Raw genomic sequence first — 13073 nt, forward strand, 5'->3', positions numbered from 1 at the left:
ACACCGGAATTAATTTTCCGTAAAACGATTTCCGTAAAATATTTGGACGAATCAAACACCGGAATTGATTTTCCGTAAAACGATTTCCGAGACAGCCAAACACCCGAATACATTTTCCTTTTCCGGAAATTAGCATTTCCGGAAAATATGTATTTTCCGGAAAACGTTTTCCAGCAACCAAACACACCCTTAATTGCACCAGCTTTGTCATATAGGTGGCAACTTAATCAGTTTTGTCACATAATACTGTTAATAGAAAAAACGCAACTAGGTAATTTTTATTAAATATTCTATCTTTTTACTTTTAACAATCACTGATTTACATCTTCAGTATCCAAAGTTCCAGCTCCTTCACTAAAAGTGTTGCAAACATAAACATTTGGGAGCTTCTTCAATAATTACATATATCAATTTTTTGTAGTATATGATAAATTAGTTAAGACAAAGAATTCAAAGCTATATATAATTCATAGTTGACGGACCTCGCTATCGTTGTTCTTTCTTCTATAGCGATTGAGGAAGAAGACGGAGACGGCGGAGAAAGTGACTACGGCAACCACGACGAGGACGGAGCGAGAATCGAGAGAAGCTCGTACGAGAAATTTCGGGGACTGGAATTGAAGAAGGCCTAGCTTTCTTCTTCGGTGGTTAGTTCGGGAGCGAAGTGGCCTGAGAGTTTGTGTGGAACCGAGGAATTCTCTGCGGATCGAACGGAGCTTGGAGGAAAAGGAAGAGGAGAAAGGAGTAATTGAGATTAGGGTTAGGGTTTGGGGATTCGAAGAGAGAGTCAAGTCCATTAGAATGTCAGAGAGAGAGAGAAGTGAGGATAGAGGAAGAAGAAGAAGAAGAAGAGGATGTGGGAGTGAGTGAAAGACCGAGGGAGAGAAACAGAGATGGCTTTTGCTCATTCAGTTGCTGCTGACGTGTCATTGTGATTGCTTTCTAACGGTGTTTGTCAATTGTTGTTCTTTTTTTCTTATATATATATATATATATATATATATATATATATATATATATATCGTTTTAAACTTTTTATACTAATTTTTTTTTTTTACATGAAAATATATCATTCGCTCCAAAAATGTTAAGTTCTATTTTAGTGTCTATGTCAAAACCAGCAAACTTTATGTTTAAATAATCAATTACTTTAGCTTCCATACTACTTTTTGTCTTAATTTTATTTCAAATAATACAAGCTTAAACTTTTTTATATATATGATTTTTTTTATAGAAGAAAGTCAGTTCTTATTCATTAAGGGAGGCTATTAAAATCAGCATAGAATACAGGTTCATAGTACATCTTCCATCCAGACTAATAAGAGAAGGGAGTGAATGGCTTTTAAAAATAAGCTAGTTTTTAGCTTTTTGTCTCATATTATGCAAATAAACTACTGAAAATAAGCAATTCTCAATCGAACACTTATTTGACTATTTAGGAACAGTTTATTTAGCATTTTGTTGAAAATTTTCACTTAAAGTATACTAAAGTATACTTGTACTTAAAAAAAGTAAGAAAAGTAAAGGTTTTAAAAAGCTGTACATGAGCTAAAAGTGAAAAACTGAGCTTCTAAAATTGAAAGTTTCTTTTTTATTTTGTTGAACATAACTAATTAGTCATTTCGTAGTCATATCATAATATCGTAATTATTAGTTCACACATTGTGCATACAAAAAATTTAATTTTTGAATTGAAACAGTGACTTTAGGTGGTCATAATTTTAGTTCAAAAACTAAAATGTGTATGTTGTGTGTAATAGACAATGCCCATCCTAATAAGTCATGTGACTAAGTGACTTTGTGGAATTTGACCATATAAGCAAGAATTATGACGGTTTCATTATGGAATAACTGATTTAGTATGTTTGAAGTTTTTTAAAAGTCGTGTGACTTTGTTGAATTTTGACACATAAACAAAAAATTACAAAGCTAAAATTCTGGAAGGACTAAGTTAATACATAATTTAGGTTTAGAATTCAAAATGAACTTTAAAAATTTTAGTGACTAAAATAAAAGTGGATTCAATTTCAAAAAAAAATAAAAGTACTTTTTTTTTTCCTTTTTAATTTTCATTTCTACACATCAATGTATTGTTTATTTATATGCCTTAGTACGGGACTCAAAAGTGAGTCAAGGCTTTGTTATGTTATGCAAACTAAATTGTTAGACAATGGTGAAAAGATTATGTTCAACTAAATTTAGAGTACTTAATAACTTAAAGGAGAATATCTGTTTCATTGAAGGTCAGTTCATGGTCCATATTTGATGATGCTGAAAATACCACCAGTAAGCCACACAGTCCTCGCGCGCTACGAATAGCACCTGCACAACGAAAAAGAAAGGACCTAGCAGAGAGTACCGGTGTGGTACCGGCCAAATACCCTCCGAAGGTCAAGTCAGAATTATTCTCATTGCTCTAGAGTGCTAGAGAGGGTAAATTATGCGTACCTTGGTTCGTGAGGGTGCATGGTTTTTATAGTAGTAGGGCTTCCCCCCCCCCCCTTTTTCCTTGGAGTAGAAGTCTTTTCCTTATAGGAGTCTCCTTGGGCGTATTTTGCGGGATCCTTTCCATATAGGAATCCTTCTTAAATTTCATGAAATGTGGAGAGCAAGTCATTTACTTATACACGCAAACGTGGTTATCAAGCATTCACTGACGGATGCCATCAGTCTATGTTGTGCCTTCAGGTTACGTACCATTAGCTTCAGGATGACCTTCAGCTTTATGGTACCGTCTGTATGTGGAGTTCCTTCACTTCATATCGCCATCAGTTTGTTAGATAGGCTGACGGCAAAATATGTACCGTCACCCTTGTCTTTTACTTATTTTATCCTTATCAGTTGCCCCCTACTCCATACCTCCGTCAGTCTTTATACTGACGGGTTATGGAGTTGATTATGTTATTTTCCAAAGAGGCGAGGATATTGCTCACATGGGTCTCCTCGAGCCACCGTGTATTTAATGCTTTGGACAGGTGGCTCGTTTTTATTGGCTTTGCTTTTGACGAGGCGTTGGTTCGTCTTCCGCGCCCTTTTATCCCATATATAAACAGCACCTCCCTCTCATTTTCCTCTATTTCAACCCTGCTAATCTTGGAGAGAGAGACCGTCGCCCATTTTTCGCCAGCTTTACTTCCGTCAGCTTATCCGTCGCTGTCTTTAAAGCCATCCAAAAGGCCATCATACCAGTAAGTTTTCATCTCCTCTTTCTTTTTTTATTTTATTTTTGCCTCATTAGTGAGGACGTCAGTCTAGGTACTTAGATTGAATCCGTCACTTGTAGGTAGTCAGATGTCAAGTGACGCGTCGTGTGAAGAGTCGTCAGTCCGCGAAGGAGCGGGCTACGACGAGGCCTTTGGTTCTGGAAATGAGTCAGAGGACTTTTCCCTTCCGTCAGAGAGAGAGACGTTGGCCCAATCTCCTGACGGTGATGAGAGTTTTGCTGAGGGAGATAAGGATGAGGAAGGAGGGGATGGAAACAACGGGGATGAAATAGACGTTGACGGAGACGATAGTGACGGAGATGAGGGATCCAGTGAAGGAACCTCGGAGGGTCCCAGAGATAACCGTCCCTTCATTCTCCCTGAGGATTGGGCCGTTAACAAATTTTTGCCTAGGATAAGTGATAAGGTTTTTAGGGAGTTGCGTATTCGTTACCAAATCCCAGACCATATCTCGATCCGTCTCCCTAGAGAGAATGAGAGGTGTTACTCTGGGAGGACCGCTGACGTTGGCATGTATGATGCCATGTTTGCTACGGGCCTTAGGTTGCCGTTGACGGCTCTACACCGTCAACTTACTAACTTCCTGGGCTTATCCGTCACCCAAATTGCCCCAAACGCCTGGAGGACTTTCTTAGGAGCTGAAATCCTGTGGGGCAGTCTTAGTGGAGGACACCGTCAGCTTATGTTAGGCGAATTTTTTTATTGTTATAGGCCCCACCATATTGCCTCGTCTAAGGGGACATATCACTTCAATGCCAGGGAAAAAGGTTTAAGGCTTGTGTCAGACATGCCAGATTCCAATAGGAACTGGAAGAGTAGGTATTTTTTCGTTGAAGGGACGGATTGGGTTTGCCGTCAGGAGGAGTGGGCGACGATGTCCTGCGGCTATTTTGACAACACCTGGGCCTTTGTCAGGGATTCAGGTTGATCCCGTCAACTATATTCCTTCTGTTTTTGAAGTGACGCTACTAACACTTGCTTTTGCCTTTTCAGCCTATACCCGTCCCCACATAACCGACGAACAAGAGGAGTTCATCCAACGGATTCTGGAAATCCCTTTGGAAGACCGTAAGTGTAGGGATTTGATCACCCTCGACACCATTCACTTATACTGTGGGGGTCCCGAGCCGTCAGCGGCAGCTCGAAGGTTGGAAGAGTTTGCACGTTGACGTGAGTAGATTTTTATTTACCCCGTCAGTTTTATTCCTCCGTCCCTTGCTCTAACTGTCTTTTTTGTATTGTAGAGATGGAATCCGCGAAACAAAGGATAAGGGCTGCCGCAGCTCGTCAAAAGGAAGAGAGGAGGGCTAAGGAGGCAGGGGGGAGGCCACGTCAACCCCCAAGGCCGTCACTAAGGTGACGAAGAGGAAGCCCAACGGGAGTGACAGCCGTCCCTCAAAAAAGGCTGCCGTCACTCCTGGAGACGAACCAGTGAAGGAAAAATCCCCTCCGAAGCCTAGCCATGGCACGGGAAAGGGGGTGATGACTTCTACTGGTCCCGTCAGCGAGGGTCCCTGCCACCTCCTGACCCATAAGGACTATGCAGTTGGGGAGGTTGAGTCCCTAATAAAACCGACGGACATAGAGCCTTGTGATCAGGTGGGGATGGAGGATTTAGGGGCGTCAGCCCTCTTCGATCTCACCAGGGTATGCTTATTACAGTTTTGGTTGAACTAATTTTATTTTGCTTTGGTAGACTTTGACTGACAGATATGTTCTCTTCTTAGGCCTTGGTGCGCGTCAAGGCCCTTCAAGACCGTTGTGCTGTGAAGGAGGGAGTCGTCACCCGAGTTCGTAAACACAACACAAATCTGTTGAATCAGCAAGCTCAGTATAAGGAAGCCGTCCGTACCCTGAACCAGGAGCTGAAGGAAGTTAGGGAGAAGCTGACGGAGGTCAGCCGCCAGAATGACAAGCTTCAGGAAGAGGTGACGGATCTAGGCGAAAAGTTGCAGACGGCGGGGGCTGACGCGATCAGAGACTTTAAAGCGTCGCAGTCTTTCATTGACTTATGTGCCAGGTATTATGGCACTGGGTTCGATGATTGCCTTCAGCAAGTCGTGTTGGCCTTCCCAGAGTTGGACTTGTCCGGTATTACCATGGATGATGGAGATGACGGCTCTCCTCTGCCTAATCCTACTCCGGAGCCTGACGGCAGTGTAGTCCTAGCTCAGCCTGCTGCCAACCATTCTGCTTCTGATTCTCCAACCGTGATTGTGGATATTGAAGACCAGCAAGCTGACGGCAATCTTGTTGACGTTCCTGCTTCTTAGTTTTTATTTTGCATTTTAACCTTGTATTTATTTTGCAAACAATCGTTGTATTTTAATATTTGGCAAACAATTGTTTAAGTGCCCTTTTGGTTTTCTTGGGGCTTTTGTTTATATACAGTTGTGTATGTGTTTATTTCCGTTACTTTTATATCTCTTGATCAATGATAGCCCTAAACGAAGTTTTGGAAAAAGTTCCCGTCTGTTTGGGAACCCGTCTATTTTTGAACTGTTGGAAGACGCCGTCGGTATGACTAATGTGGTCTTCTTACCTCGTCAGTTTTACGGGTTTCCTGTTGGATTTCCGGCCTTGTTCACTATTTCCCAAGGTCCGTCAGCTTAGTGACCGTCCAGTTATTGGTTCCGTCTGCCAAAGTCCGTCGGTTGTAGCTTCGCCAGTTCGTTGCACTGTTTTATGGTCGTCAGCTTCCTAATTTTTAGCTACCTTGCGGACTTAGTGTAAGTCCGTGGGTCCAATCAGTTTGGTGGGACTGTCAGTTTTTTGGTTTTTGAATTTTCACCTTTGTAGGCCCATGGGTTTTTGAATTTTGTCCATATGGTGATAGTCTCACCCCTTAAGACCGTCAGCTTTTTAGCTTTGGCCTCGATGACTGTCATCTTTGTAGGTCTGTTGGTTTGAGGACCTTGCCCATATGATGGTCACTTCATCTATGAGACCGTCAGTTTTTTAGCCTTAGCTTTGCTGACCGTAATCTTTGTAGGTCCGTTGGTTTTAGGACATCGTCCACATGATGATAGCTTCATTCATGGGACCGTCAGCTTTTTAGCCTTAGCTTTGCTGACCGTGATCTTTGTAGGTCTGTTGGTTTTAGGACATTGTCCACATGATGATAGCTTCATTCGTGGGACCGTCAACTTTTTAGCCTTAGCTTTGCTGACCGTGATCTTTGTAGGTCCGTTGGTTTTAGGACATCGTCCACATGATGATAGCTTCATTTATGGGACCGTCAGCTTTTTAGCCTTAGCTTTGCTGACCTTGTCATCTTTGTAGGTCCGTTGGTTTTAGGACATCGTCCACATGATGATAGCTTCATTCATGGGACCGTCAGCTTTTTAGCCTTAGCTTTGCTGACCTTGTCATCTTTGTAGGTCCGTTGGTTTTAGGACCTCGTCCATATGATGATAGCTTCATTCATGGGACCGTCAGCTTTTTAGTTCGTGTGTTATGGACTTGGTCGTTTTGGTTCACTTTTGTGAGCTTAGTTGCCCACTTCTGTGGACTTTAAGCCGTAGATTTCTAAAATAGATACTTCAGCAATTTTGAATAAACTCCTCTTATTGCCATGCATTTGTAAATAAAAGTAATTCTAAAACCAAATCCTGCCTTCCGGGCTTAAAAAAGTATTGTTGCAAAAAACTAAAGTAAATGATAAATCTGAGGAGTAAGACTAAAATTTGCTGGAATGTAAATAAAAATGGGTTGGTCTTCATGCTGCTGCTCCTACTGGTAATACTTTCGTAAGTGCTCGGTATTCCATGGGTGTGACAGTTTCTGTCCTTCCAACGTCTCTAGGCGGTAGGTGCCTTTCCTCTGCCACGACGCAACTCAGTAAGGTCCTTCCCAATTGGGGCCAAGTTTCCCTTGGGTAGGGTCCCTAGCGGCGCCCATGACCTTTCTAAGAACGAGGTCTCCAACTTGGAAGTCTCTGTGTCGGACCCGAGAGTTGTAGTGTTTGGCCATGCGGTCCTGGTACCTAGCGAGCCTTTGTTCTGCTGCTGCTCTGATCTCGTCCACTAGGTCGAGCTGTAGTCGCATAGCCTCGTCGTTTTTGTTCTCATCATGGTTGTGCACCCTGTAGCTTGTGAGCCCAACTTCGGCCGGGATGACCGCTTCGCTTTCGTATGTCAGTCAGAACGGTGTTTCTCCTGTGGGTGTCCTTGCCGTCATCCTGTACGCCCATAATATGCTTGGCAATTCTTCGGGCCATATACACTTCGCCCCCTCGAGCCGAGTCTTGATAATCTTGAGCAAGGATCGATTCGTTACTTCGACCTGGCTATTAGCTTGAGGGTGGGTGGGGGAGGAATAGTGGTTCTTTATTCCTAATTGTGAGCAAAAATCCCGGAAGGGGTCGTTGTCGAATTGCCTCCCGTTGTTCGAGACAAAGACTCTAGGAATGCCAAACCTGCATATGATGCACCTCCAGACAAAGCTTCGCACGTTCTTCTCTGTAATTGTGGCCAAAGTTTCAGCTTTCACCCATTTTGTGAAATAGTCAATGCCCACCACCAGGAACTTCAGCTGTCGTACCGCTGTAGGGAATGGTCCCATATTGTCTAACCCCCATTGCGCGAACGGCCATGGGGCCGTCATCGGAGTCAGCTCTTCGGTTGGTTGTCTAATGACATTGCTGAACTTTTGGCATTTGTCACAGGCCCTGACATAGGCTTCGGCGTCCTTCTGCATGGTGGGCCAATAGTACCCTGCTCGCACAAGCTTGTGTACCAATGATCTACACCCTGAATGGTTCCCGCAAATTCCTTCATGTACTTCTCTCATGACGTAGTCTACCTCTTCCGTACCTAGGCATCTCAAATATGGTCGGGAGAAGCCTCTTTTGTACAGAACGTCTTTTATTAGGACGAACCTCGCCGCCTGGACTTTAAGTTTCCTCGCGGCCTCCTTTTCGTCTGGTAAGACCCCATCTTTCAAGTACGAAACTAACGGCGCGGTCCAGCTACTGTCGGAGCATATTTCCTGCACGTTGCTAGGATCTATTAGCGGAGAACGCTGAACGAAAGAGAGTACATTACCAGGGATGACCATTTGTTCTGCTGAAGCGGCCTTTGTGAGGCGGTTGGCTCGCTCGTTTTCTCCTCTGGGAATTTGGACGACTTTGGCTTCTAGGTCATCCACTCTTGCCCTTACTTCATCAAGGTACTTCTTCATCCTTTCGCCCTTGCACTCGTAGTCTCCATTTATCTGGTTAGTGATGACCTGAGAGTCACAGTAGATGACTACCCTTGCGGCTCCTGCTGCTTTAGCGAGGTCGAGCCCTGCTATCAGTGCTTCGTACTCTGACTCATTGTTGGTAGCGGGGAAGTCGAGACGGACCATGCATTCAATGGTGTCTCCTTTGGACGATAATAGCACAATGCCGGCCCCTCCGGCTTGTCTGTTGGACGACCCATCCGTGTATATGCTCCAATGAGGGGATTTTTCTACCCCCTTGTCTTCGTCATGAGTAAATTCGGTTATGAAGTCTGCAACGATCTTTCCCTTGATGGCGGTCCGCGGGCGGTACTGAATATCAAACTCGCTCAGTTCTATAGCCCATAACGCCAATCGACCCGTAGCCTCGGGATTGCTCATTGCCCGTCGTAAGGGCTTGTCGGTCAGGACGTTCACCGTATGAGCTTGAAAGTACGGTTTGAGCTTGCGGGCTGCCGTAACTAACACAAAGGCAAGTTTTTCCATGGGCGGGTATCTTTCTTCAGCACCGCGAAGTGCTCGGCTTGCGTAGTACACGGGCTTTTGTACTTTTTCTTCTTCTCTGACTAAGGTGGCACTTACAGTTGCAGGGGAGATGGCTAGATAAAGAAAAAGCTCCTCTCCTGGCTGCGACGGGCTCAGCAGCGGTGGGGAGGAGAGGTAAGCCTTCAATTCTTCGAATGCTTGCTGGCATTCGGCAGTCCACTCGAAGGATTTCTTTAGCGTTCGGACACTTGTCCGTTGCCCTTGATACGAACCTATTCAGTGCTGCTATTTTTCCGTTGAGGATTTGCACCTCCTTCACATTTCTTAGTGGTGTCATCACCATAATGGCCCGGATCTTGTCCGGGTTTGCCTCGATTCCCCTTTGGGACACCATGAATCCTAAGAACTTCCCTGCCGTAACTCCAAAGGCACATTTTCCTGGATTGAGCTTCATGTTGTATGAGCAAAGTGTGTCGAATGTCTCTTTGAGATCTGTCAGATGATCTTCCTCCCTCCGGCTCTTTACTAGCATGTCGTCTACGTAAACCTGGACATTCCTCCCAATCTGTCGTGCGAACATTTTGTTCATGAGTCTTTGGTACGTTGCGCCTGCGTTCTTCAGGCCGAAGGGCATCACTTTGTAACAGAATAGGCCTTGGCTGGTGACAAACGACGTCTTTTCCTAATCAGCCTCGTGCATTCGGATTTGGTTGTACCCTGAGAAAGCGTCCATGAAGCTCAGCAATTGGTGTCGGGCCGTTGAGTCTACAAGGACATCGACCCTGGGGAGGGGGTAGCTATCTTTGGGGCAGGCCTTGTTAAGGTCGGTGAAGTCCACACACATCCGCCATTTCCCGCTCGCTTTTTTGACCATTACTACGTTTGCTAGCCAGTCGGGATAGTACACTTCCCTAATGAAGCTTGCTTCCTGTAGCTTTCGGACTTCTTCTGCTATGGCTAGGTCTCGTTCGGGGGCAAACACTCTCTTCTTTTGTCGGATAGGTGGAAAGGCGGGCGATACATTCAATCGGTGCACCATGACTGAAGGATCTATTCCTGTCATATCTTCATGACCCCAGGCGAATACATCTCGGTTGCCTCTGAGGAAGGTTATGAGCTCCTGACGGATCGCGGGGTGAGCGAGTGTTCCAATTTTGGTCGTTCGGCCAGGGTCGGAACTATCAAGGGGTATCTCTTCTAACTTTTCTACTGGCTCCGTTACCATCCGATGCTCTTCTATGCTTAAAGCTTGAACCTGATCTTCCATTTCCATCATGGACACGTAGCATTCGCGCGCGGCCATCTGACTTCCGCGCAGCTCCCCTACTCCGTAGTCAGTTAGGAACTTAATCATCAGGTGGTAGGTGGAAGTTACCGCCTTCCACGAATTGAGCGTGGGTCGTCCGATGATAGCGTTGTAGGCAGACGAGCAATCGACCACCAAGAATGTCACGTCCTTGATTATCTGCTGAGGGTAATCACCTACTATTACGGACAATGTGACCGCACCTAAGGGGAATACGCGGCTCCCACCAAAGCCAACGAGCGGGGCATTTGTCAGAATCAATCGCTCCCTGTCGATCCTCATCTGCTGGAACGCTGGGTAGTATAAAATATCTGCTGAACTGCCGTTGTCGACCAGCACTCGGTGCATGTTGTAGTCTTCCACCCGCAAGCTGACGACTAGCGCATCGTCATGTGGATGGTGAAGGCGTCGTGCGTCCTCTTCTGAGAACCCGATTATAGGGCCTTCTCTTCGTGCTATCTTCGGCACGACTCCCGTCAACTGAACATTTTGTACCATCCGAAGGTTGGTCTTGCGGGCCTTCTTGGACGACCCGGCGACAGTCGTTCCTCCTACGATCATCCTTATGTCCCCTATCGGGGGCCTCGGTCGCTCATTATCCCGTTGAGGGTGTTGGTTTTGTGCGGGAGGATCTGCCTTCTCTTTGCTAACGAACCTCTGCAGTTTTCCTTGTCTAATAAGGGCCTCAATCTGCTGCTTAAGGTCATAGCAATCAGCCGTATTGTGACCATGGTCGCGGTGGAAACGGCAATACTTATCCCTGGAACGTTTGTTGGGATCACTTTTTAGCTTTCCCGGGAACGTCAGAGCCTCCTCGTCCTTGATTTGCATAAGGACTTGATCTATCGGGATTGTCAACGGAGTGAAGCTCGTGAATCTTCCTCCCAGTGGCTTAGGGTGCCTCTCGTCCCTTCGGTCTCCCGTTCTTGCCTTTTTTCGGCCTTGGTCCTGTCGAGTGCCTTCTTGCTTCTCTCTTTTCCTGGGCCTCTCTTCTCGGGCTAACAGCGCGTCTTCAGCGTTCATATACTTTGTGGCACGATAAAGTACTTCTGACATGGTTTTTGGGTCGTTTTTGTATAGGGAGAACAAAAACTTACCCTTCTTCAAGCCATTCGTGAATGCCGCAACAAGTATCTTATCATCGGCTTCGTCGATCGAGAGCGCCTCCTTGTTGAATCGGGATATGTAGGCTCTTAGAGTTTCGTCCTCTCGCTGCTTCATACTCATCAAGCAAGCCGTAGACTTCTTATACCGATGGCCTCCGATGAAGTGTGCGGTAAATTGAGCACTGAGCTTTTTGAAGGTGCTGATGGAGTTCGGTGTCAGTCGGCTGAACCAAATTCTCGCTGCGCCCTTCAGCGTTGTAGGGAAGGCCCTACACATGATGACGTCTGCTACTCCTTGAAGGTGCATTAGGGTCTTGAAGGTCTCCAGGTGGTCCAGTGGGTCCTTCACCCCGTCATAACTGTCTATCTGCGGCATGCGGAACTTACTCGGTAGGGGGTAGGAGTTGACGGTGGCGGTGAATGGCGAGTCAGTCCGGTTGACAAGGTTGTCAAGATCTCTTGACACTCGCCCCTTGAGAGCGTTCATCATAACCTCCGTTTGTTCCTTCATGGCCTGCATCTCCGCGATAATAAGTGGTGGAGCGGTTTCTGCGAGGGAGGGGAGGCTCACGTTCTGTCGCTCTGGTTTGCTCGGGGCGTTGCTGGCCTGGGGCCCCTCTTGGTTTCTTCTGTCGGCGCTGGTTCCTTCTTGATCGGCTCTTTGGTTGTTTGGTGCTATGTTTTTTTGGCGTAGCTGTTCTTCCAGGTCGCGGTTTTGTCGGGTGAGTCATTCTACGGCCGCAGGGAGAGTCTTGACTTGTTTCTCGAGGGCGGTCATGGGTGGTTCTTCTTCTTGAATGTCGTTAGTAGTTGCCATTGAGCGGGTGAGCACCATGCGACTTTTTTCCGGGAAGCGGTAATATGGCTTTACATGTCAACCTTCCCACAGACGGCGCCAACTGATGATGCCGAAAATACCACCAGTAAGCCACACAGTCCTCGCGCGCTACGAATAGCACCTGCACAATGAAAAAGAAAGAACCTAGCAGAGAGTACCAGTGTGGTACCGGTCAAATACCCTCCGAAGGTCAAGTCAAAATTATTCTCACTACTCTAGAGTGCTAGAGAGGGTAAATTATGCGTACCTTGGTTCGTGAGGGTGCATGGTTTTTATAGTAGTAGGGCTTCCCCCCCCCCCCCCTCTTTTCCTTGGAGTAGAAATCTTTTCCTTATAGGAGTCTCCTTGGGCGTATTTTGCGGGATCCTTTCCATATAGGAATCCTTCTTAGATTTCATGAAACGTGAAGAGCAAGTCATTTACTTATACACGCAAACGTGGTTATCAAGCATTCACTGACGAACGCCGTCAGTGTATGTTGTGCCTTCAGGTTACGTACCGTCAGCTTCAGGATGACCTTCAGCTTTATGGTACCGTCTGTATGTGGAGTTCCTTCACTTCATATCGCCGTCAGTTTGTTAGACAGGCTGACGGCAAAATATGTACCGTCACCCTTGTCTTTTACTTATTTTATCCTTATCAATATTCATCTTTTAATTTATTTATATTTTGCTTCAAACTTTACCTTATGATGAAATATGACAAGATTAATTGAACCTACTCTGTATGTACTACTTTACAAGACAAATTTTAGAGCATTTTTGGCCAGCGTAGTTCACAAAGTCCTCTTGCCTTTCATCTCAAGTGTTGCCTCCGCAGTCTGCACCGTGCAATTCTTTAAATGGCTAGATGGTCACTAAAGTTAATTGCATTTAGAATGTCTTTCAATT

At 45.6% G+C, this 13073-nt stretch overlaps 2 protein-coding genes across 6 annotated transcripts in view; both read right to left on the minus strand.

The window, feature by feature from the left end:
- Positions 1 to 812, minus strand: part of LOC126706894 (pentatricopeptide repeat-containing protein MRL1, chloroplastic) — a 79038-nt gene extending 78226 nt beyond the window's left edge. Inside the window, exon 1 of the mRNA XM_050406468.1 lies at positions 483 to 812. Within this exon, the coding sequence (XP_050262425.1) occupies positions 483 to 797 (315 nt within the window). The 5' untranslated portion in view covers positions 798 to 812. The remainder of the gene's footprint in view (positions 1 to 482) is intronic.
- Positions 1 to 13073, minus strand: part of LOC126706898 (putative disease resistance protein At1g50180) — an 88310-nt gene that overhangs the window by 60072 nt on the left and 15165 nt on the right. The window lies entirely within an intron of this gene.

The sequence above is a fragment of the Quercus robur genome, chromosome 11 (genome assembly GCF_932294415.1).
Source record: "Quercus robur chromosome 11, dhQueRobu3.1, whole genome shotgun sequence".
Classification (NCBI taxonomy): domain Eukaryota; kingdom Viridiplantae; phylum Streptophyta; class Magnoliopsida; order Fagales; family Fagaceae; genus Quercus; species Quercus robur.